Source organism: Plutella xylostella, chromosome 30, assembly GCF_932276165.1.
Source record: "Plutella xylostella chromosome 30, ilPluXylo3.1, whole genome shotgun sequence".
Lineage (NCBI taxonomy): Eukaryota > Metazoa > Arthropoda > Insecta > Lepidoptera > Plutellidae > Plutella > Plutella xylostella.
In genome coordinates, this window is record NC_064010.1 from 4,675,062 (window position 1) to 4,697,253 (window position 22,192).

At 39.6% G+C, this 22,192-nt stretch overlaps 1 protein-coding gene across 1 annotated transcript in view; it reads left to right on the top strand.

Annotated features, from left to right (window-relative positions):
* Positions 1–21,690, top strand: part of LOC119694673 (homeobox protein DBX1) — a 43,977-nt gene extending 22,287 nt beyond the window's left edge. Inside the window, exons 3-5 of the mRNA XM_048632039.1 lie at positions 1,558–1,629; positions 2,168–2,313; positions 21,189–21,690. Of these exons, the coding sequence (XP_048487996.1) occupies positions 1,558–1,629; positions 2,168–2,313; positions 21,189–21,533 (563 nt within the window). The 3' untranslated portion in view covers positions 21,534–21,690. The remainder of the gene's footprint in view (positions 1–1,557; positions 1,630–2,167; positions 2,314–21,188) is intronic.
* Positions 21,691–22,192: the final 502 nt, after the last annotated feature.

Genomic DNA, 22,192 nt, shown 5'->3' on the forward strand with positions numbered 1-22,192 from the left:
AGTACATTAGTACAAGGCGTGAGTGCGTGTGTGTGTGTTGTAATACGAACTAGATAGAGTGTAAAAATAACGTCTCGACAAATAACATCCCACTTCTGCCACTGACACAGAGCTTTTATTTTAAATAGCTGTTCCCGCGAGCTTCGCTTCGCCTTAAAAAGTTTTCCCGTGGGAATTCCGGGATAAAAAGTAGCCTATGTTCTTTCCCAGGGTCTAGACCGTATGTATACCAAATTTCATTCAAATCCGTTCAGTAGTTTTGGCGTGAAAGAGTAACAGACAGACAGACAGACAGACAGACACAGTTACTTTCGCATTTATAATATTAGTTAGGATTAGTTCGGTTTGAAGATTTGTGACCTTATTTTATTGGTACAGTGGTTGTCATTAGGTTGAACTAAAAACGGTTTGATAAACAAAATACGGACAGTTCGTATATTGTCTGTCCAACATATTGCCGATCCACATCATATTGGGTCGGTTAAAAACACTTAAAATATTACTACAATAAAACACGCACTCACGCCTTGTACTAATGTACTCCCTTGCGGGGTAGGCAGAGGTGCATTGCTGCACCCACTTTTCGCCAGAGTGTTATGTTAGTCCCAATGTACCTAATAGGGGCGGGCCTATTGCCATTTTACGGGCACATCCAAGACCCGAGAACAAATATCTGTATCTGTATATCTGCCCCAGCCGGGAATCGAACCCGGGACCATCGGCTCAGTAGTCAGGGTCACTAACCACTACGCCATTCGGTCGTCTAATAACTACAATAGTAAATACTAATAAAATACCCTCACTGAGATTTCCAAAAAAGGTCAGACTTCCATTCAGCCAGTAGCCAAAATAGCACGAGCAACCTATTGTTGAAATATTGGATTATTGATCTTGCCCAAAAAAAACTATTATTGCTATTGGTGTTTTTTGTCGATTCGATTTCATCTCGGTTTGACGTTAATGTACTTTTTTGCTGTGTAAAAAGTATTCGTTTTTACTTGCCTTACCTACTCTGGTTGTAAGAATGTCATAATATCATCGTTCACCATTACAATTAACTTAGAAAATGGATATATATATCAAGATATCTACCTCTGCCAATAGATAGCTACCTTACCATCGCCGACACATTGGCAATCAACTTAGACCATGCAATGCAATCAACGATCTTCGCTTCTGTGAAACATAGATAATTTGTTAGATCCATACAGATTCTGTTCGTTTTTAGTTTTGACATAAAACATCTGACCGTCGGGTTGCCCACTTACCCAACAATTCTCCCAGCACAAGCTTGCTTGTGTGTCCACCAACCCGCACTAGGCCAGCGTGGTGGACTAGGTCTAAACCCTACCTTCATTGGAAGGAGACCCGTGCCCCAGCAGTGGGGACGTGATGGGTTGTGATGAAGATGTATCATCATCATACAGCATCATCAACAAGCTTGCTTGGGTTGGTGGACCCCAACACAAGCAAGCTTGTGCTGAGAGTGTTGTCGGGTAAGTGGAAGATGTATACCTATTTATTTAAATATTTATGTTTTATATTTGTTTGTTGCAGTGCGGCAGCCGCAGGCACACACACAAGTGTTCCCGCTGCCTGGCGCCTTCCCGTGGGCGCACAGCTCCAGGGGTGAGTTTTTAAGGCTGTATACGTAGCATGGGCCGCAAACACGTACGTCTAGACGTGACAAAAGTTCTCCGTCGCGTCGGTCGCCCTTGAGACCTCGCAATGTGTGTGAACGCGGTGCAAAACTTTTTTAACGTCTTGAAATGCGCGTCTTGGGCCCCGTGCTGATAATGTTTCAGTAGCAATCAATCATATACTTATTCTAAAAATGACAAAAAAAACCGAAAGTTCCATTCACGAAATACCGGTTCTTGAATGGAACCTTTGTGCATATCTCCTTAAGGTCTAAACTGGCTTCCTAAGCCTGCTATACCAGACCGCCAACCTTCACTTTAATTTTAACCGCTACGTTAACGTTACGTTAAAATTAACTCTCTGATCATCTTTTGTAAACAAAGTAGCTAACAGGCTCAATCTATAGTGCTTACAGCTCTACTTCACCACCCACTTTAACTTCGACTTTAACTTCCACTTTCACTTTAAAACCACCTACTTTAACTTTAACACCACTCACTTTAACTTCCACTTTCACTTCACCCAGGCAAGCCCCGGCGCGGCATGATGCGTCGAGCCGTGTTCTCGGACCTGCAGCGCAAGGGGCTGGAGAAGCGGTTCCAGGTGCAGAAGTACATCTCCAAGCCGGACCGGAAGAAACTGGCGGAGAAACTAGGCTTGAAGGATAGTCAGGTGGGTGGAGAATACACAGACACACATTTACACGCACAAATAGATATAAACTCAAAAATAAAAATAGTCTCTACTCTACTAGTCACAGAATAACTAGTAGAGTTGAAGGACAGGCAGGTGGGTGGGATTGACAACATAAATACATAGACACAAAACAAAAGACATTGTCCATAAATAGTCGCTTTTGTAAGGTAAGGTATGCAGGACATCCAACAAGAGGTTAAGATGGAACCAGGGTTGTATGAAAGTCACATTGGTGGATAGTAGATAGATAGATAGATAGATAGATACTCCACTGACAGACACAGATAGACACGCACAGATGCACACGCACACATACGCATAGATACAAACTAAAAAAGAAAATGAGACTAGCTGAAAAACTAGGGTTGAAGGACTGCCAGGTGGCTGGAGAATGTGTATATATGTTACTGTAAAAGCCCGAACAACGGTAAATCCTAAGATTTACGCGTAAAACCTAAGATTTACCAACTCTTAATGGTAAAAGCCCGAAAGATTTTGCGATTCGCACTTTTACCACTATTCACTTGGTAGATCTTAGGATTTACATTAAGGCACGGTAAATGTTGAAAAAGCCAGGTTATAACTTATAACCTCCGTAGTCGAACAAAGCGTCCGTAGTCGAGCGGGCTTCAGTGATCGTAACTGATCACTGAGGTTTAGCAACAACCAGCATGGTCAGCCATTGGATGGGTGACCGATTTCAAGTGGTTCTTTTCTGGATGCTTTCGTGCTTCGGACGGCACGTTAAGCCGTGGGTCCCGGTTGCTGCTTCGGCAGCAGTCGTTAAGCCTAGTCTGATGCCTTCGGGCGGCTTGAAAACGTCTGTAATATAATAATCCTAGTATTTACGTATTATTATTGTTGACGTCGAGTAAAGTAGATTGCAATAATAAATATTTCTTAAGTTCGGTTAGTTATAAGTTATCATCATCATCACGACTCATTACGTCCCCACTGCTGGGGCATGGGTCTCCTTCCAATGAAGGAAGGGTTTCGATCTAGTCCACCACGCTGGCCTAGTGCGGGTTGGTGGACCCCAACACAAGCAAGCTTGTGCTGAGCGAGTTGTCGGGTAAGTGGGCAACCCGACTGTCAGACGTTTTCAAGCCGCCCGAAGGCTGAGGCCTTAGAGTCTAGGCTTAACGACTGCTGCCGAAGCAGCAACCGGGACCCACGGCTTAACGTGCCGTCCGAAGCACGAAAGCATCCAGAAAAGAACCACTTGAAATCGGTCACCCATCCAATGGCTGACCATGCTGGTTGTTGCTAAACCTCAGTGATCAGTTACGATCACTGAAGCCCGCTCGACTACGGACGCTTTGTTCGACTACGGAGGTTATAAGTTATAACCTGGCTTTTTCAACATTTACTTAATGTAAATCCTAAGATTTACCAAGTGAATAGTGGTAAAAGTGCGAATCGCAAAATCTTTCGGGCTTTTACCATTAAGAGTTGGTAAATCTTAGGTTTTACGCGTAAATCTTAGGATTTACCGTTGTTCGGGCTTTTACAGTAACATATACACATAGATTCAAAACATAATACACACATCCCGAAAAAAATATATATAGGCCTTATATATATAGGCCTTATCATGTCGTCACACTTTTTCTCTGAGACTTTTTATTGCATAATTTATCATCAGTTTATCATCATCACATCGCCCCTTAACCGTCCACTGCTGGACATAAGCTACTCCCAAAGTCACAAAACTCTGTCTTCTATAATAATACACTCACGGGCAATGAAAAAGTTCCGCTCACAAAATACCGACACTAAACAAACCCATTTTTTTTAAATATTTTTTTTAAAAGACACAAAATATTACCGTTTTATATGGCAGCATCGTGATGCTACTGTTAAATGTACTTTAATGTTGCAGAAGGCGTCACTAAGCTAGCCTTTTCCGTGTAGGAGTAATTTGGTGCTAATCTCAGTGGAACCTTTTCATTGCCCGTGAGTGTATTTTAAAAAGTTGAAGATTATAAGTTTAAAAAAAGAACGAAATTCCGACAGATTGTTCAGAAATTGCTATTTCGTAATAAACTCTCGCAGCTCTCCGTACAAAATCAAAATGCGTTTCCGGACGGAAAATGTTCCATTTTTGAACGAAATCCGGTGCGTTTTCCTAACGCCGACTAAGGGAGATCGGGGCTATATGGGGTGTTACAAAAAATTGCTACCCCAAGGGTATAATAGGGGCAGGGGTGTGTCAAATGCAGGCGTCACATTTAAGGGGAGAAAATGTTACCGCCCCTATAAAGGCACCCGGTACAGATCGGCGAAGATAAGTTTAAATTTTGCGAGTGGCGCTAGTTTGTATGAGGGGTCTTTTAGAATGTAGCTCAGTGGCCTACATTTGGTAGTTTACGTTTTTTGTTAGGGTAAAGATGGCTTGGATTGGTTGTGGAGGATTTTAAAACAATTACCGAATTCGATATTTGAATTTGGGATGGTGATTGCGTATAATTTGTTTTTTCGAGAGCTTTTGAGGTATCGTTAGGTTTTGTTTGGGGTCGAGTTAACGTTTATTTTGTGTGCTTTTGGAGAAGTCAAGTATTTAATTTTTACAGGAAGTTTGATCGTGAATAATTGCTATTAATGTAATAGCACTATCTAGGTATTAATTAATTTGTTAAGATAGATATTAAAATACATGTAGGTATATTCTAAAAATAGTACTTAAGTACTTAAAGTAAAAATTAAATGTTTTTAGTTTAGACGTAGGCCTAAGTGTAAACCAGTTAGTCAGTATATAAGTGGTTAAAGAAAGGTAAAAGAGAGATGGCGACAATTTGAAAAAAAAAAATGTTTTTAGAACGACACTTCAAAATTCTCGAGCTGTCAAAAATACTACCACTATCACTTCACTTTAACAACACCCTGTACACTGAACATATTGTACTTGCACCTACAGTAAAACTATAAAGTCCTAAAAATGTAAGTCGATCCTAACTAATTGTTAACCCACTGACGGACACTGACTGCATTTGACGTCCTCCACACTTTTAGAAAAAAATCACAACGTCGAATGCAGTCCCCTCTCTTTTTCTAATTATTTCAACAACGGTCAATGCAGTCCTGTTTTACCTAGAGTTTGTATGAAGACCATCTTGTTGTGCTTTATTTGACAGGATTTCAAAGTTATATGTGCACCCAGAGTACCTTTTTTTCACACAGCAATAAGTTTTCATACAGAAAAAAGTGTGCACTCATACGCACACAACGGTCACTGACGTCGTGTTTTCTTTACTGCGTCTAGGCAGTGTGCCGGCATGTGCACCAGCAGATCATCACTCAACTCCCATACAAAAATGTTGTGCGTTTTTATGAGTTTCACCGTTAATCTAGTGTCCATCAATGTGTTAAGATCGTATTTAATCGATGTATTTATTAAAGGACACAACCGTTAAAAAGCCATTGCCAAACGGTATTTTATTTTTTAAATGTTTGTAAATGTACGTAAATAACTGATAATGATAAAAAGTATTTGCAAATCGCACTCTTTAATGTCAGGACTTTATAGATTATATATTCGATATTAATCGGTCGACGGTGGCGCCCTCCCGGCGGCGGCAATTAATTTAAACACCGGAGTAAAGACGCCCCGCGCTCTCTAGTGATGGGGTAAAGTTTAACTTTTTTCTATTGTTAAAAACGTTTTGATTTGTGATATTAGTATTTTTTTTTAAATTAGTGAAATTACAAGTTAAAGAAAGTATGATCATTTATACTTTATTTATTTATTTGTTATTTTTGGAGAATCAACAGCATGTTCTTACTTACTTAGCTACTTAATCTCATAAAAAAACTTTAACTCACTGTTATATTCAGAAAAAGCCGCTTTTTAAATTTATTTTGTGATGAATCTATAATTGCCAATCTAAATCACTACATATAAAAAAATACATTAAAAACAATATATGACACTGAATAAACTTTAAACACTCCTTTTGAGAGTTAAAAAAAATATTACATCGGCATCTATTTCCCATCCCTACAAATCCGGATCTTATTTTAACTTCCAATTATCATAAGTATTTGGAAATCGAATAAACTTATGGGGGATTGCTGTTTATTGAAATCGGATTTTACATCGTTATCACTTAAATATTTTGAAAGTGATCACACAAAGTTTTGATAGTTACCCTTCGGAATTTCAGAAGCAATCTACCACACTACTTGATGGTGCAGTGGTTAGTGACTCTGGCTGCTGTTCAGAGCTGCGGGTTCGATACCCAGCCAAGGCAGATGTTTGCTAAAAGACAAAATATTTATTTATTTATTTAAACCATAACTACGCTACTCTTACAGCTAAACCAATACAGTAGTGTAGATAAATAATATTAACAATTTAAGTTACAACTTAGAACATATCCTAATAACAATTAAAACAAAACAGACTATAAATTATAAATAACAAATTACATATAATGCCGTTCGTGTGAATTCACTCAGCGAGCAGTGGAAGAGGTCTACGTGATCGTGGATCCTATTGATCACTAGATCAATTCTGTTTTAGACTGTTCAATGTTTGTGTTGTTTGTGTCGTGTGACTATGATTTAGTGTGGTTGAGTCCCTACATTAGTAAAAACACACTGTCCCGTGGGCCGTGACTTTTACAGACAAAGACTGTATGTAAAAGTCACGGGATTACATACTTAGTACTTATTGTTTGCTAATAAAAGAAAATACATCGGTGAATCTCAATTAGGTACTTACTATTTTCCTATTAATGGGCAATAAAGTTGTTCTCATGTCTTACTCAGTTTTTAAGGTATATTATACTTGCTGAATGAACATATTATGTACTTAAGTGGTACTTTAAAATTATCTGACCCCGAAGCTCGAGGAAGTAATTATTCTGAGGTATAATACAAAAAATACGCTCAATTGAACGCAGACACCGAGCGTACGCCTCGTACAAATATTCCATCTGAAAAAAACGAGAATCGCAAAAAAAAACAAATCACCCACCGTAATACAATAAACCGACATAAAAGAAAAATATCCGGGGCCCATTGTATTCGATTTGCGAAGCTAAACAACGGCTCCTATGTAGAAAATTACCCGCCAAACCCATTCCTGCGCGCATAACCGATCGTTCAGACTCTATAAAACGATATCGCAGCAAGCAAATGGCGAATAATAAAAAAGAACTCGCGTACCATAAATATAAATATAATCTGACCCGACGCGACGTCTTGAGACAATATCCGCCGGTGGCCCGGTTTACCCCACTCTCCCCGCGACAGAAAGAGACGGCAGCAGTTTTAGAAGGTACGTCTTCAAGCAGCGCGTTCTATTGGCCGATTTGTATCGAATAAAACTGTCCCGCGGGTTCATTGGTCGGTTCGTAGTTTTTTTTTCACGACGTTCTGAATTTTCTTTTTATGATTTCTGAATTTTATAGCGCACTCGTAAGCTGCGCTCAGATGATTAGTTCGTGTTTTTGAGTTATTAAGTTGAGGAATGTTCTATTACGACATGGAAGTACGGTCAGCTGCATAAGTAGCTATACACTTCAGTACCTTGTCAAACTGACGAACAGTGAATGTTTCAATGAATTGATTAGACGGTTTCAGAATGACAAGGTACAAAAGTGTATAGCTACTTATGCAGCTGCATCCTTTGTGATTGGCATTGATGAGGACCGATTTGATGAACTAAAAGCACCAGCTATTTGGCCTCCAGGTGTCAGATATGCAGATTGGTTTCAATATCGGCCCCGCCAGCAGCGGGGCGCCGCCGCCAATACTACTGCCAACCGCGATTGCGAATCGCCCTCCGCTAGTGACGCATCGTCGACGCACGGGAGCCGAGCCACCGCCGCCGCCGCCAGACCGGTCGCGGCCGCCCCTGCCCCCGCCGCCGCCGCGCCTCCCGCCCCCGCAGCACCCCGGAGGCGCATCTAGCGCCTGCCCCGACACTCGACCAATGTTTACTATTAGTCATCAAAACGTTAGATCGCTAAATAATAAAACGAAACGACTTGAAGCCCTTCTATTACAGGATTTAAAATGTGACGTACTAGCAATTAGTGAACACTGGCTGACATTAGATAAATTAAAATTGACTACTATTTCAAATTACACGATGACATCTAATTATTGTCGCCCGAATATTGAACATGGCGGGACTTGTATTTTTGTAAAAAATAATTTTAGATCGCAGCCTATTGACCTTCTATGCAAAATGTCAGTCGAGCAAGTCTGCGAGGTATCAGCTGTTCGCCTGATTGATATCGACTTTGTAATTGTGTGTATTTATAGGTCGAACTTGACGCACTGTAATGAGTTCTTCCCCGTGTTTGAGAGCTTGCTCGATAGAATATTTGATTTTAAGTTTGCCAAGCTAGCTATAGTTGGCGATTTTAATATAGACACGATGGTAGTATCGAACCATCGCAAACGACTGCTCGATATACTCTCGTCTCACGATTTGGTGAACATTGTAGACTTCCCGACTCGCATATCTGGCTCGTCCTGCACCTCACTCGACCACGTAATGGTGTGGCGCGGCGCGGGCGGCGCGGCCCTCGCGGCGCCGGTCACCACGCACCTCAGCGACCACCTCGCCGTGCGCACGCGCATGGACTGCGCACAGCGCGACCCCCCGCCGATCACCGTCACTGCCAGGGATATGTCGCGTGCTAACAAAATGAGATTCGTTGCAGGAATAAGAAGTATCGACTGGGAGGCCGTATACACCAAACCTCGTGAAAACATAGACGACCTTGCAGATTGTATAGTTGATATACTCCATAAAAAGTTTATAAGTTGTTTTCCGATGAAACATAAGACAATTAAATTTAAATATGACAACTGGATATCCCAGGATGTACTTAATATGAAAAGATTGTTATTTAACTTACTTGACATAAATTCTAATATTGACGACCCAGACCTGCAAAGGATGGTGAGTATGACTATGGACAGATACGACCGTATGTTATCGCAGGAGCGCACGAAACACCTATCGACCAAAATCAATGGCAGTGACAATAAGTGTAAGGCAATGTGGAGCGTTGTAAACGCAGAACTAGGCCGCGCAACTCGCAGCTCACTCGATTTTACTGATTTAGTAAAAGCACCTGACGGATCAGTGTATGCTTCGAAGCGAGATCTGCTGGACGCTATGAATGAGCGTTTTGTTGGGGCGGCGACGACGTGCGGCGCACCCCGCGCGGACCTGCCGGCCTCCGGGGCCAGGCTGGGGTTGCTGTGCCCTTCTCTTGACCAATCTTTTAGATTCAAACACTTCAGCGCTCGAGAGGTACTCAACATCATCACAAAAAAAATACCTCGCAAAAAGAGTAAAGACATTTATGAGATGTCATGTGAGTTGCTGAGTCTTGTAGCGGACTCGGTCAGTCCCGCGCTGTCCATTCTTTATAACCGATGCATACGGGAAGGTATTTTCCCAACAAGCATCAAGCGCGTGAAAATATCTCCCGTATACAAAGGGAAAGGTAAAAAAGAAGATGGAAATGACTACCGTCCTGTAGCCATCATACCCACTCCCGCAAAGGTATTAGAGAATGGAATTAGCGCTAGACTGACTGAGTTCCTGAGTGAGTCACGCATCCTGTGCGACCAGCAGTTCGCGTACCGAGCAGGGAGGTCCACGACCGACCTGGCGCGCGAGGTGGTGTGGGGAGTGCTCCGCGCGAGGGATGCCGGCCTACAGGTGGCAGTTCTGTGCTGTGATTTGTCCAAAGCATTCGATGTGGCCGACCATGACGTCATTGCCAACAAGCTCCAACACTACGGCATACGAGGGCCGGCACTGAGCCTTCTGGTGGACTTCATGTCCAACAGAAACCAAACTGTGGTAGGAGAAGGGGGACTTGCTAGATCTAGAGAAATAGCTACCAAAATTGGTGTACCGCAAGGCTCATCTCTATCGAACATCATATTCTCCCTTCTCATGAACGACCTGCCTAACTCAGTGAAAGAAGCCCAGGTAACTATGTACGCCGATGACGTCGCCGCGTTGGTCACCGGTCGATCCGTGGATGACCTCGAGAGGCGCCTGGCTCTGGCTGCCACGCAGTTAGCTGAGTGGTTCAAGTGCAATGGTCTCGCCCTCAACCCGCGAAAATCACACCTCATGCACTTCAACCTGGCCGGCCGACCGAGCCGTCCCCTGCAGGTGCGCCTGGACACGGATTGCTTGGCGCAGGTCAGCACCACCTGCTTCCTCGGCTTTCGACTGGACAGTGGTTTGTTTTGGGACTCGCACATCGAGTGGTTGTGTGGTCGCCTTGGAAGCGCGTGCTTCGGCCTTCAGCGGCTGGCAGCGACGGTTCCGCAAGATGTGACGAGATCCTGCTACTTTGCCACTGTTCAGTCCCTTCTCACATACGGCATTGAGCTGTGGGGCCGTGCAGCGGACTGGCATCGTGTATTCGTCATGCAAAAGAGGGCAATACGAGCTATGGCCCGTATCAAAATCGGCGAATCGGCTCGACCATCATTCGTCGACCTGCGCCTCATGACGGTGCCCTCCTTGTACATACTGCATGTTGCCCTGTTTGTCAGGAAGAACATGCAGTTGTACAAGGTAAGCCAGCGAGCCCGCCGCAGCGGCCTCCTCCTCGCGGTACGGCACAAGCTCGCGAAGTGCGCACAGTCGGTGTATGTGTGTGGCCCGAGCATCTACAATGCCATACCAACTGAGATACGGGATGAAGAGCAGAAGCTAACTACATTTAAATTTAAATTAAAAAAATGGCTCACTGAACAGGCTTTCTACACGGTGGATGAATTCATTAACAGAAAGAAATAGAACTTGTTTACTTAGATAATTTGGTTAAATCAAAATTCGTATTAGGTATAGTAGGTACCTAAGAAAATTCTTATGACATATTTTATCTTATTTTAATTTTATGACATTTACAAATTGACATTTTATATAAAAATTTTATTTTTGAATCTTTGACATGTTAATTAATTATTATATCTTGACTTACGATTATTTTTATGTTTTACGCTTATGTAAAAAAATGTTTATATTATGTAGCTATACAAAAGAATTGACATGTAATGTATAATTATGAAATAAAGAACCTAAACCTAAACCTAATATCTTCAAAGCTAATGATATCTGTTCAGGAACTTTGCAGTGGGCGATATCAGACCCTTGCGAATAGGGGAAGGAGTGGAGTAGCCTTTGTCGTTTTATTTAATTCTTTATTGCACAAATACGTATAAACATTTAAGTTTACAAAGGGTGAACTTATTGATAGAAGCATTTTCTACCATTCATCCCACAAGAGGTGCAAGAAAAAAATATGATCAGGTACACTCGCTAGTAATGAAAAAGTTCTATAGCTACAAAATGCCAAAATCGAATGGTCTTATTTAATCGATCTATTATATGCATTTATTAAAGAACAAATCCGTTAAAAAATCATAATCAATCCATATTTTATTTTTAAAATGAATGTAAAAGTAAGTAAATAACTGATGATCATAAAAAGTCTTAGCAAAATCGCACTCTTTGATATCAGGACTTTAAACTTTGATTGTAGAGTAGAGAGCCAATCAGCATCATAGACTAACCCCCTTATTCATAGAGAAGTTACAAGACGTTTTAACTAATAAACTGTTTTGTCCCTCTCTGTCAAAGAACAAATTGTTCCCTGTCGGAGAGGGACAAAACAGTTTATTAGTTAAAACGTTTTGTAACTTTTCTATGAATAAGGGGGTTTATATATAATAGGTATCTTTATTTTTTCACGATAAAAAAGTGAACACACTCGTTCTATTTTCAAAAACCCCAGATAAAGGCGACTGCACACCTCCGCTCGCGATCTTGGCGCGCCTTGCCGTTGACGTTAAATAATTGTTGGGCGCCATCCGATTGTGCAGACCTACACAGTGGCGCAGACATGGCAGTGGTTTTTTAAATTAATTGTTGTTGTTAATTGTGTTTTTCATCTTTGGTTAGGTTGCTGTTTTTGCTTTTGAAGGTAATTGTTGTTTTTTGATTTGTTGTAGTTTGTAAATGAATATTCTATGACTTTGTTAACTGTCATACGTGTAGGTATAGGCCATTTAATAATTTACGAACAGTTACTATCAGTTAGGTATGCATATATCTTTAGGTACTTATGATGGCTATTCTGATATTTTTATACATAAATAAATATGACCCCAAGCTAGGCAGAACCTGTGTTATGGGTGTCGGACAGCTGATATATCTACACAAATACATAGATAGATAGATACTAAATATAAATATCAACACCCAAGACCCGAGTACAAATATCTGTCTTTTAAACAAATATCTGCCCCAGCTGGGAATCGAACCCGGGACCTTCGGCTCAGTAGTCAGGGTCACTAACCACTACGCCATTCGGTCGTCAAAAACCTAGTTGCCCATAAGAGACTTCAAGAGACTTTGTTTGACTTTGCTTTAAGTCAAACAAAAATAATTATTCTTCATGCATACAAACAACAAACCAAAAAATCTTCACTTACCTAATGCTTCAAAAAAATTCATATCCACGAATGTCCATTCCTAGCTCTACAGCCAAGGGGAGTAGGGTTGGCGAGCAGAAATTTATTTAATGACGTCATCGGGCGCCGGATTGAGCCCCCCCCCCCCAATCCTGACGTCTTTGTTCCGAGATCCGGCACTTTCCGTTCGAGATTTAAATTTTATCGGTTTACGTCCGGAAATTGATGAACCGGACGGTTCTTTTTATTTAAGTTATTCTTTTTTTTATTACACTGACGTTTCGTACAGGGCAATTGTCCCCCCAGTTTTGTAATCTAAATTTATGTTTTTATACAAGAAAGTAAGTAGATAAGTACCTATAAGGAAAAAAGTATTTATGTAAGTACTTTAACTACTTAACTTAACTCTTTATAATCCAAATTGTTACTAACACAGCTAATGTCGAAAATAAAAAAAAATCTATAAGTTAATGTAGTTAGTTAATTCGAATGTCAAAAAACCAATAATAAAATGGACAGAGTATAGACGACCAAATGGCGTAGTGGTTAGTGACCCTGACTACTGAGCCGAAGGTCCCGGGTTCGATTCCCGGCCGGGGCAGATATTTGTTTAAAGGCAAATATTTGTACTCGGGTCTTGGGTGTTGATATTTATATTTAGTATCTATCTATCTATGTATTTGTGTAGATATATCAGCTGTCCGACACCCATAACACAGGTTCTGCCTAGCTTGGGGTCGGATGGCCGTGTGTGAGATGTCCCCACATATTTATTTATTTATATTCCTGTCCGGGGCAGATATTTGTTTAAAGACAGATATTTGTACTCAGGTCTTGGGTGTTTTATATGTACCATCTAGAGAGATGTATTTGTGTAGATATATCAGTTGTCCTATACCCATATCACAAGCTCATTTGGAGTCGGATGGCTGTGTGTGAGATGTCCCCTCATAATATTATTATTAAACACTATAGCTGGATTAGAGTTTATCAACCAAGTTGATATCTTTTATCTTTTATTTTATTTTATTTTTATTTTATTTTTGTTTTTATTTTATATCCTAAATAACTTCGTAGGCATAAGATTCTAAGATCCTTAAAACACGTAGGTTATGTGCCAAAAACATTATAATTAATCAATTTGGTTCCAATTGGAAAACTTTGTTATAGGAATCTTACATTTATTTTATTATTAATCTTCCAATAACCAATTAAGTATGTCTATTCAAAGTAAAAGATCAATTACAGAGGCCGCACAAAGCCCATAATTATAACACAATTTATACAATATTATTAACTAATACACGGTTATTAACGATCGCGCTAAATTCATATCTCGGGCCGGATCCGTTCAGAAATTCAATTAATTGTTTGAAATTATTAACACAATGGCGTCTGACTCGCTTTGATGTACAAGTGTGCGCGCCCCTTTATACGTAATGGGATTTATTTATGATTCAAATTTGTGTGTTCCGAATTTGAATGGCAAGTGTGCGGTTTCAAGTTTTAGGGATTTTTACTGACCTAGGGTCACTTGCAGAAACATATTAAATCTAGATTTAGTGTTAAATCTCGATTTAGTGTCAAATTTTATATGGACTGACGTTTCTTAAATCGAGATTTGACACTAAATCTAGATTTAATTATGTTTCTGCAAGTGGCCCCTAATATCGTTTTTTTAAATCTCAGATACTAAATTGACAGATTGTGACCGGTTCATCTACAGTCGATTGTCCGGCAATAGGGTGCTTACATAAAGAGGTTCCCTGTATCTACCTGTACTGGTAACTTGATTAGGTATGCGAAAGCAGAAATTTAAGACCGGGAAATGCTCTAGCGCACTCGCAGAAAAATAAACAGCAGGTTCCCGGTATGGCTAGATATAGGGAATCCAGACTCTCTATGTAAGCAACCATAGAACGATACGTCACTTAAAATCGCGGGAAAATCGACTGTTGATGAACCGTTCAGAATCTGTCAATCTGAGATTAAAACACGAGCTCCGAATCGTTTTCCGAATTACTCTTCTCCGATAGCACGGTTCGTCGAAATCACTGTTCGTCGACGGTTTGTTCATCGAAAAAATCCTTCTCCGATAGCACGGTTCGTCGAAAGCACTGTTCAACGATGGTTGCTTTGCCGAAGAAATCATTCGCCGATAGAGAGATTCGTCGAAAGCACTGTTCGACGATGGTTGCTTTGACGAAGAAATCATTCGCCGATAGAGAGATTCGTCGAAAGCACTTTAAACCGATGCGGATGGTTTGTTTAACGAAAGAATCAATTACCGCCGCAAAGCATTGTTTGCCATTTTAATATCGATAGTGAAATTATGAATGATGATTAAATAAATAATACAATTGTTTCTAAGGCATAGAGTTTATGTTAATTAAAGGTTTTTTTTTATTTCATGAAGTAAAGGAGATTTGGTTGTGATTTTTAAACTTTTTTTTAAATTGAGTGTATTTCGTGGTAAATTTAAAATAAAAGCATTTTTCTTGAAATAAAAATGAAATATGTATGTAGACGGCCTGAAACTATTTTTATTTCAGGAAAAGTGCTTCTATTATGATTTCTGCGCCTGTGAGATGTGTTTAATATTGCATGGTGGAGAGAACACCAACTGTAAGCTACTGATGAGTACCTATCTCAGCAGATCACAATCTGAATCTATAAATTATGCATCGATCTTTAGGCAGTAGGTATACTAAATGGAAAATTATAAGTGCATTTGTGTTGTGTACCTATAACATTATAGCTTGGACATAACTCAATTTGTTATTCCTGACTTACCAAAAAGTTGAGGTAGATACCCTATCTAGGTAGGTATTTATACACATGGATACACACAGTAGTAGGACGGCAATTGATTCTTTCGTTAAACGAACCATCTGCATAGGTATTGGGTAAGCGTAAGCAAAAAGAGCAAGATTACTTTATAACTTGGATATTTATTGGAAAACAATAGTCACACATATTATACACCGTTAGGCAGGCAAACAGAAAGAGAGAGACGTTAGGTGCATATAGAGCAAGTATAGAAATAGAAATTACTTTTCTTAAATACTGCACAATAACACAATAAGGTTATAGTAGTTTATACCTCATTATTCCAACTATCTGTTTAAAGTGCTTTCGGCCAACCTTTCTATCGGTGAATGATTTCTTCGTCAAAGCAACCATCGTCGAACAGTGCTTTCGACGAATCTCTCTATCGGCGAATGATTTCTTCGTCAAAGCAACCATCGTCGAACAGTGCTTTCGACAAATCTCTCTATCGGCGAACGATTTCTTCGGCAAAGCAACCATCGTCGAACAGTGCTTTCGACGAACCGTGCTATCGGAGAAGGATTTTTTCGATGAACAAACCGTCGACGAACAGTGATTTCGACGAACCGTGCTATCGGAGAAGAGTAATTCGGAAAACGATTCGGAGCTCAACACAGACTTTGCGCATAAGCCTTGTAAAATGCTATTGCGCAGGAACTTTGTCAGCATAATGTTTTGCTACGATGCGGCGTAGCAACAGTCGTAGGCCCAGTATGCTACGAACTCAGAAAAGCTATAGATTGTAATTATATTAGTCAAGTAAATCTTATGTTAACCAAGTTTTATTCTATTCTATAACCGATTTTCTACTCCGGTGTCAAAACTGAGCACATCATACTTCATTAAGCAAGTCTTCTATCACATGCAGCGCTGTTATTAAAATTTGCTCAGTTGTCACTAAGCAGGACCTACGGTCAGCTGCATAAGCAGCCATACACTTTTGTACCTTGTCAAACTGACTACATAGCAAACTGTCAATGTTTGAAAAGGCAGTTTGTGAGTTTGACAAGGTACAAAAGTGTACTACTTATGCAGCTGACTGTAAGTTCGAGCGTAGGGAGATTTACTCAAATGCGGCACTGAGCTGTTGTGTTATACCTACATAGATTGTAGTACGCGGTCTAAGAGACAATCGTACGAAACTAGTCCGCGAATCAAAGGCGATTTTAGCATCGGGCGAGCCGCGTCGCCCAATGAATGTGATTTTGGACCGCCGCCCGACGCTTCCAAATTTGAAATATTCATTTTCCGAATGAATATTCAAAATGCCGGCTGTTTACATTCAGCGGACCAATTTCGAAATATTTGCATTTATTTATTTATTTTGAATTTGGAATTTTTGTTTTCTTTTTCACGGCGCGGCCTGACTTTTGGCTTTTTGATTGACAGACGCATTCTTCGTTTGTTTGTTTATGCTGACATACATTTTGGATTGTTGCAAAAAATATACAAATTGAAAACGGTAACCCTTTTCTCTATTTTAATTATACAATTACACATGTCATATCATAACTCCCCTGTTGTCTGCCATTGTTAGTTAAAGGGTGTCACTGGCTTATAACTATCCTATTTAAATATCGTTTGCAATATATTGACATTTGGGTTACGAATCTGCATTTTGGTCTCATGAAATGGTTTTTATTTTTTTAATTTAATTAACTATGTTCGTCTGTATGCGAATCTATGCATCGAAATATATTAACGTCATTACAGTTAAAGTCCAATACAATTAAAGAGTTGACAGTATTACCTAGCTTTGCTTCGCCTTAAAAAGTTTTCCCGTGGGAATTCCGGGATAAAAAGTAGCTTATGTTCTTTCTCAGGATACGTCCAGGTCTATCTACGTCATATGTATACCAAATTTCATTTAAATCCGTTCAGTAGTTTTGGCGTGAAAGAGTTAACAGACAGACACAGTTACTTTCGCATTTATAATATTAGTTTGGAAGTTAGGTAGGATGTCTCTAAAATCGGTTCCATAGACTATTTATTCACCCTATTTTCCCTCTCTTTCTAGCCACTGGGTTTCCCCTCCCCTCCTAATCGCTCAGTCTGTTTCGCGTCACGAATCTCTTTATTCGAAATAAATTGCAATAAAAGGGAATATGTCAAAAAGTAATTAATTCCAGGGCGTCACACCCCTGTCTTGGCTAGTGTTGGGGTCGTACATGTCGATATAAATTACTATATCGATATCGATATTCAGCAGTGGGTAAAATGAATAAAAATATAGGTAAATAGAATTTTATTTCAGGTTGATTATACTTATATAACACACAAGATTCTTCTTCTTGTAGTGCCTCTCCATCATTGGAGATTGGCAGTCAGCTCTTTGCAGCGCTCTTTATTCTTGGCTAGTTTAAATATAAACAAACAAGATTAGGACACAAATTATAACTGCCCAAATAGATTGTAGTATTAATACTATAAAGTAAGTATTTATACCTATACTTTTTTTAAGTTAGTGTCATAATTCTTTGGTTCAGTTTTTCACCGCACCACCATCAGAGAAGAAAAGTAGGTGCTGAATTTATACACTGTCACAAATTAGTTATGAAGTACTTGCCGAAAACATCAGTAAAACACGATAAAAAAACAAATGACACAAAGACAATCGTTATAGTTGAAAGTTCGATATTCAATTCATCCCATCACTAGCCCAGAGCCCCCAAAAAGGTCGCGTCAGCTGCTGCCGGCATATTGTCGGAGACGAAGGAGGTCGCCACTAATCTGTCTAGGCTGTATGGTGGCTGTATGGGACCGTTGTCCTTGCCACGGTTGAAAAAGTTGCAGATATTGTTTTTGGTTAAACGTCAAAGATTGGCGGGATAATTTGGATTAATCTGATTGGTGTAACCGGTACCTAACTGATGCTACAAAATGAATTTATATAGATAGGTACTTTCTGATAATTTATTTTAAAACTTTTATTAGTTTTTACCAATGGGTTATGAAGCCAAGAACCCTGTTTCACAATGCCTGGATAAAAGTTATAATTATAACTTCTTAATAAAATAAAATATTAAACTTACTTAATAAAATAAAATATTATTATACCTACTTAACAAAAAATATACTTGACTAGGTATATCTCTGCAAAAATCACATTAAGTAAGTTAAGTGGGTTTCTGTAATAAGAAGTATATTATACCTTTCATTTACTTAGGTATAATTAAGTACATATTATAATTAATGATACTAATGACCTCTATAAGCAAAAAGTACCAATATTTTGTTTGTAAGTAAGTAGGTCTAAAAGTCATACCCATCATAGTCATCTTACATACGTACACGAAACAGCTGACGCCAAAACGAGACACAACGTGGTAGTAATTTCACAAAATTAACAAATCAATTACATCACTGGCACAATATGATTTCACGCAGAAAAAGTAAAATATCTCGTTCCAAATTTGATTTTGACAAATGATGATTAAAGTCCAACATTTGCCGAGTCTATGGTGGCAGGAATCACAAACTGACATCGATTTCAGAACAAAATATTCGTTCCATTGTTCGTACGTGGAAACTAGCGCCACTTTAAACGTTGGTTTATGGGTGGCGATTTGTAATAGTTTTGATGACAAATGATGTAACCGTTCAAATTGAATATCGAATAGAAACATCGATCAATAACCGATTGGTTCCGGAAATCGGATGCATTCATTCATAAGGAAAAAAAGTATAAAAACGGATACGTGGATGATGTGTCAATCGCGAGTTAAGTATAAACAGATTTCGAAAACATAGGTGTATAGTGCCACAAACTTATCTGTTCCGGTGAGAGCGAACTAAATTGGTCCATATAATCTATGTCAATATGAAATTCATTAGTACAGTAAGTAATGAGGTATGGACCAATTTAGTTCGCTCTCACCGGAACAGATAAGTTTGTGGCACTATACTTACATACTTTCAATTAAAAGTCATCGATCGTTCCAATCGTGCTTCGGACGGCACGTTAAGCCGTGGGTCCCGGTTGCAGTCGTTAAGCCTAATCAGAGGCTGCCCGAAGCAGCTTGAAAACATCTGACAGTCGGGTGGCCCACTTACCCGACGACTCTCTCAGCACAAGCTTGCTTGTGTTGGGGTCCACCAACCCGCACTTGGCCAGCGTGGTGGACTAGGCCTAAAAAACCCTTCCTTCATTGGAAGGAGACCCGTGCCCGTGACGTGATGATCGTTCAAATAACCGGTAACATTACATCCATCTTTTAGACCTCTGCCTACCCCACAAGGGAGTGCATTTCATTGTAGGTACAGGGTGTGATAAAACGTCTATTTCGGTTATTGTAAGTGATTCATCATATTTTTATACAATTTCGATCTGTTCTGCCAATGTGTGGGCGAAAAGGCGGGAGCGAGTGCAACTGTCAATAAAAATATATACAGGGTGAATTTTATTAATGACTGACCCAGTAGCACCGGTACGTGGCCTTAGTTAGACACATATGGGACCTTAGATGGATATAGGATTAGAACAGAGTGATGTCGAGTGGGACTCTTGGAACAGCAGATTCCATGATAACAAACTAGTTTAAATAAATATTTGTCATTCACTTATCGGTATCGTACGTATCGGACCAAACGGATTTTCATAAATGTATGGAGAAACGGAGACGGCGAAGCCGATGAAAAGACCGCACTTTAGAATGCGATGCGTCCGTTGCGTACGATGCCGAAAAGTGGACGCTTACGCAAAATAAATAGTTACTAAATTATGAAAACAGTAAAATAACGAGTGGTGATAAATACATTTATGATAAATAACCCTTATGGTTAATTATAATCCTTTGGGTTTACAATAAAAAAAACAATGTCCATGTATTAAATTCACAAATGACCCTGCACACAAAGAATCAAACTAAAATACAAAAGCACAGCGCACAAAAATAATTCAAAATTGTGCCAAAAATAATGACCCCATTTTTACTTTATCGACGTTTTTTTGGCGGTGATTCCGTATTTTTGCGTGTTTTTTGAGACATCCTAACTGTTTTCGAATTAAACGCTGTGTCCCGTATTGTGTCGCTGACATTTGTACTTTATTGATGGTCAGGAGGCGTGGCTGAATCGGTTTCTATAGAAATGCTGACTGCACAATGTTTTTTTTTTTGTTTTTGAAAATGAGTTTTTGCGGAGATACCGTAGGTTTGATACGGTTCTTGGAATAATTAAGACTTTATGATTACACACATACTTACTTACATTATGCTCACAACTGTAATCCCCGAAGGGGTAGTCAGAGGAGACTCGCTTTTATATTTGTTTAACGTATTAGGTATTAACTTATAAGTACATAAGATGACGAGGGATGGGATAGAATAATATGGCGGAAATAAAATTTTAGCCGAATTAAAAAAATAAACAATTATAGAATTTGGCATTATATTTTATTTAGCGCTGTCCTGTCCAATCCTTATAAGTCATAAACCGTATTGTTCTATTAAATAAACCGTTTAAAAATAACCCGCACTGTACTGACCCTCTACAATTTTATGGTGTCCATCACAATTTTACTTCCCTCACTAACTTCGTAAATGTCTTTGTTGCAGGTGAAGATCTGGTTCCAAAACCGCCGCATGAAATGGCGGAACTCGAAAGAGCGGGAACTGCTAGCTTCCGGGGGCTCTCGGGAGCAAACATTACCCAACAAGAACAACCCACACCCCGACCTCTCCGACGCAGAGGCCGACAAGCCGAAACTGTCCCCAATATCCACACCAGAAGACGGAGACGACAAGAAAATGTACGCTTCGACCTCCCAAAACGAAAACTTTAGAGGTTATGAAGATAAAATGGCGGGAATATTTAATCGCGAGTTTTCCAATATGGCGGATGAAGGCGAAGAGTTTGAAAGCGATGCTAGCGCGTCGGATGAAGAGATCAATGTGACATGACGTGTTTTAGCGAAGTGGTCTGTAATTATTGTGTAAAAAGTTACTTTTAGGAAGTTTATTGGGTTTTGTTGGAACAGCTGCCGTACCACTTACTGCTTATTCTGAGGGTATCCTGCATACCCGATGCCTTACCACCACTGACAAGTTAGCAATCTCAGTTAGCAATTGAATTGAAATTGTATTTACCTATGTTAGCAATCAATAATCCTTAACACCGCTTGTATGTCAAATACCCAGCACCATTCAAATTAGGTCAGTTTTGACAGAAAAGCAACGCGATGTGCTGGTGGTATGGCAGCAGGTGTGCATCCTTAGAATAAGGAATCGGTCGGTTTTTATTTCCAATCTTTACTCCTCAGAGAGATTGTGTTCTATTTATTGATTAATTTAACTCACGAGCACTGAAAAAGTTCCAGTGACATTAGAATATTACCAACTAAAAACTTTAGTATTTCGATCAAATACTTAATTAGTGACTTAAAAATGATTAAAAAAATTGGGGTCATTTGGTTTCGTCATTTTGGAAATGCAACTTTTTTATTGCTCGTGAGTATTATTGCGTAAACCTTGTAAATTAATGTGATTATGATTAGGTAGAAAATGCTATTTTCTATCACAAGCTTTTAGGTAATACCTACATAAGTGTGTATATAAAAGTA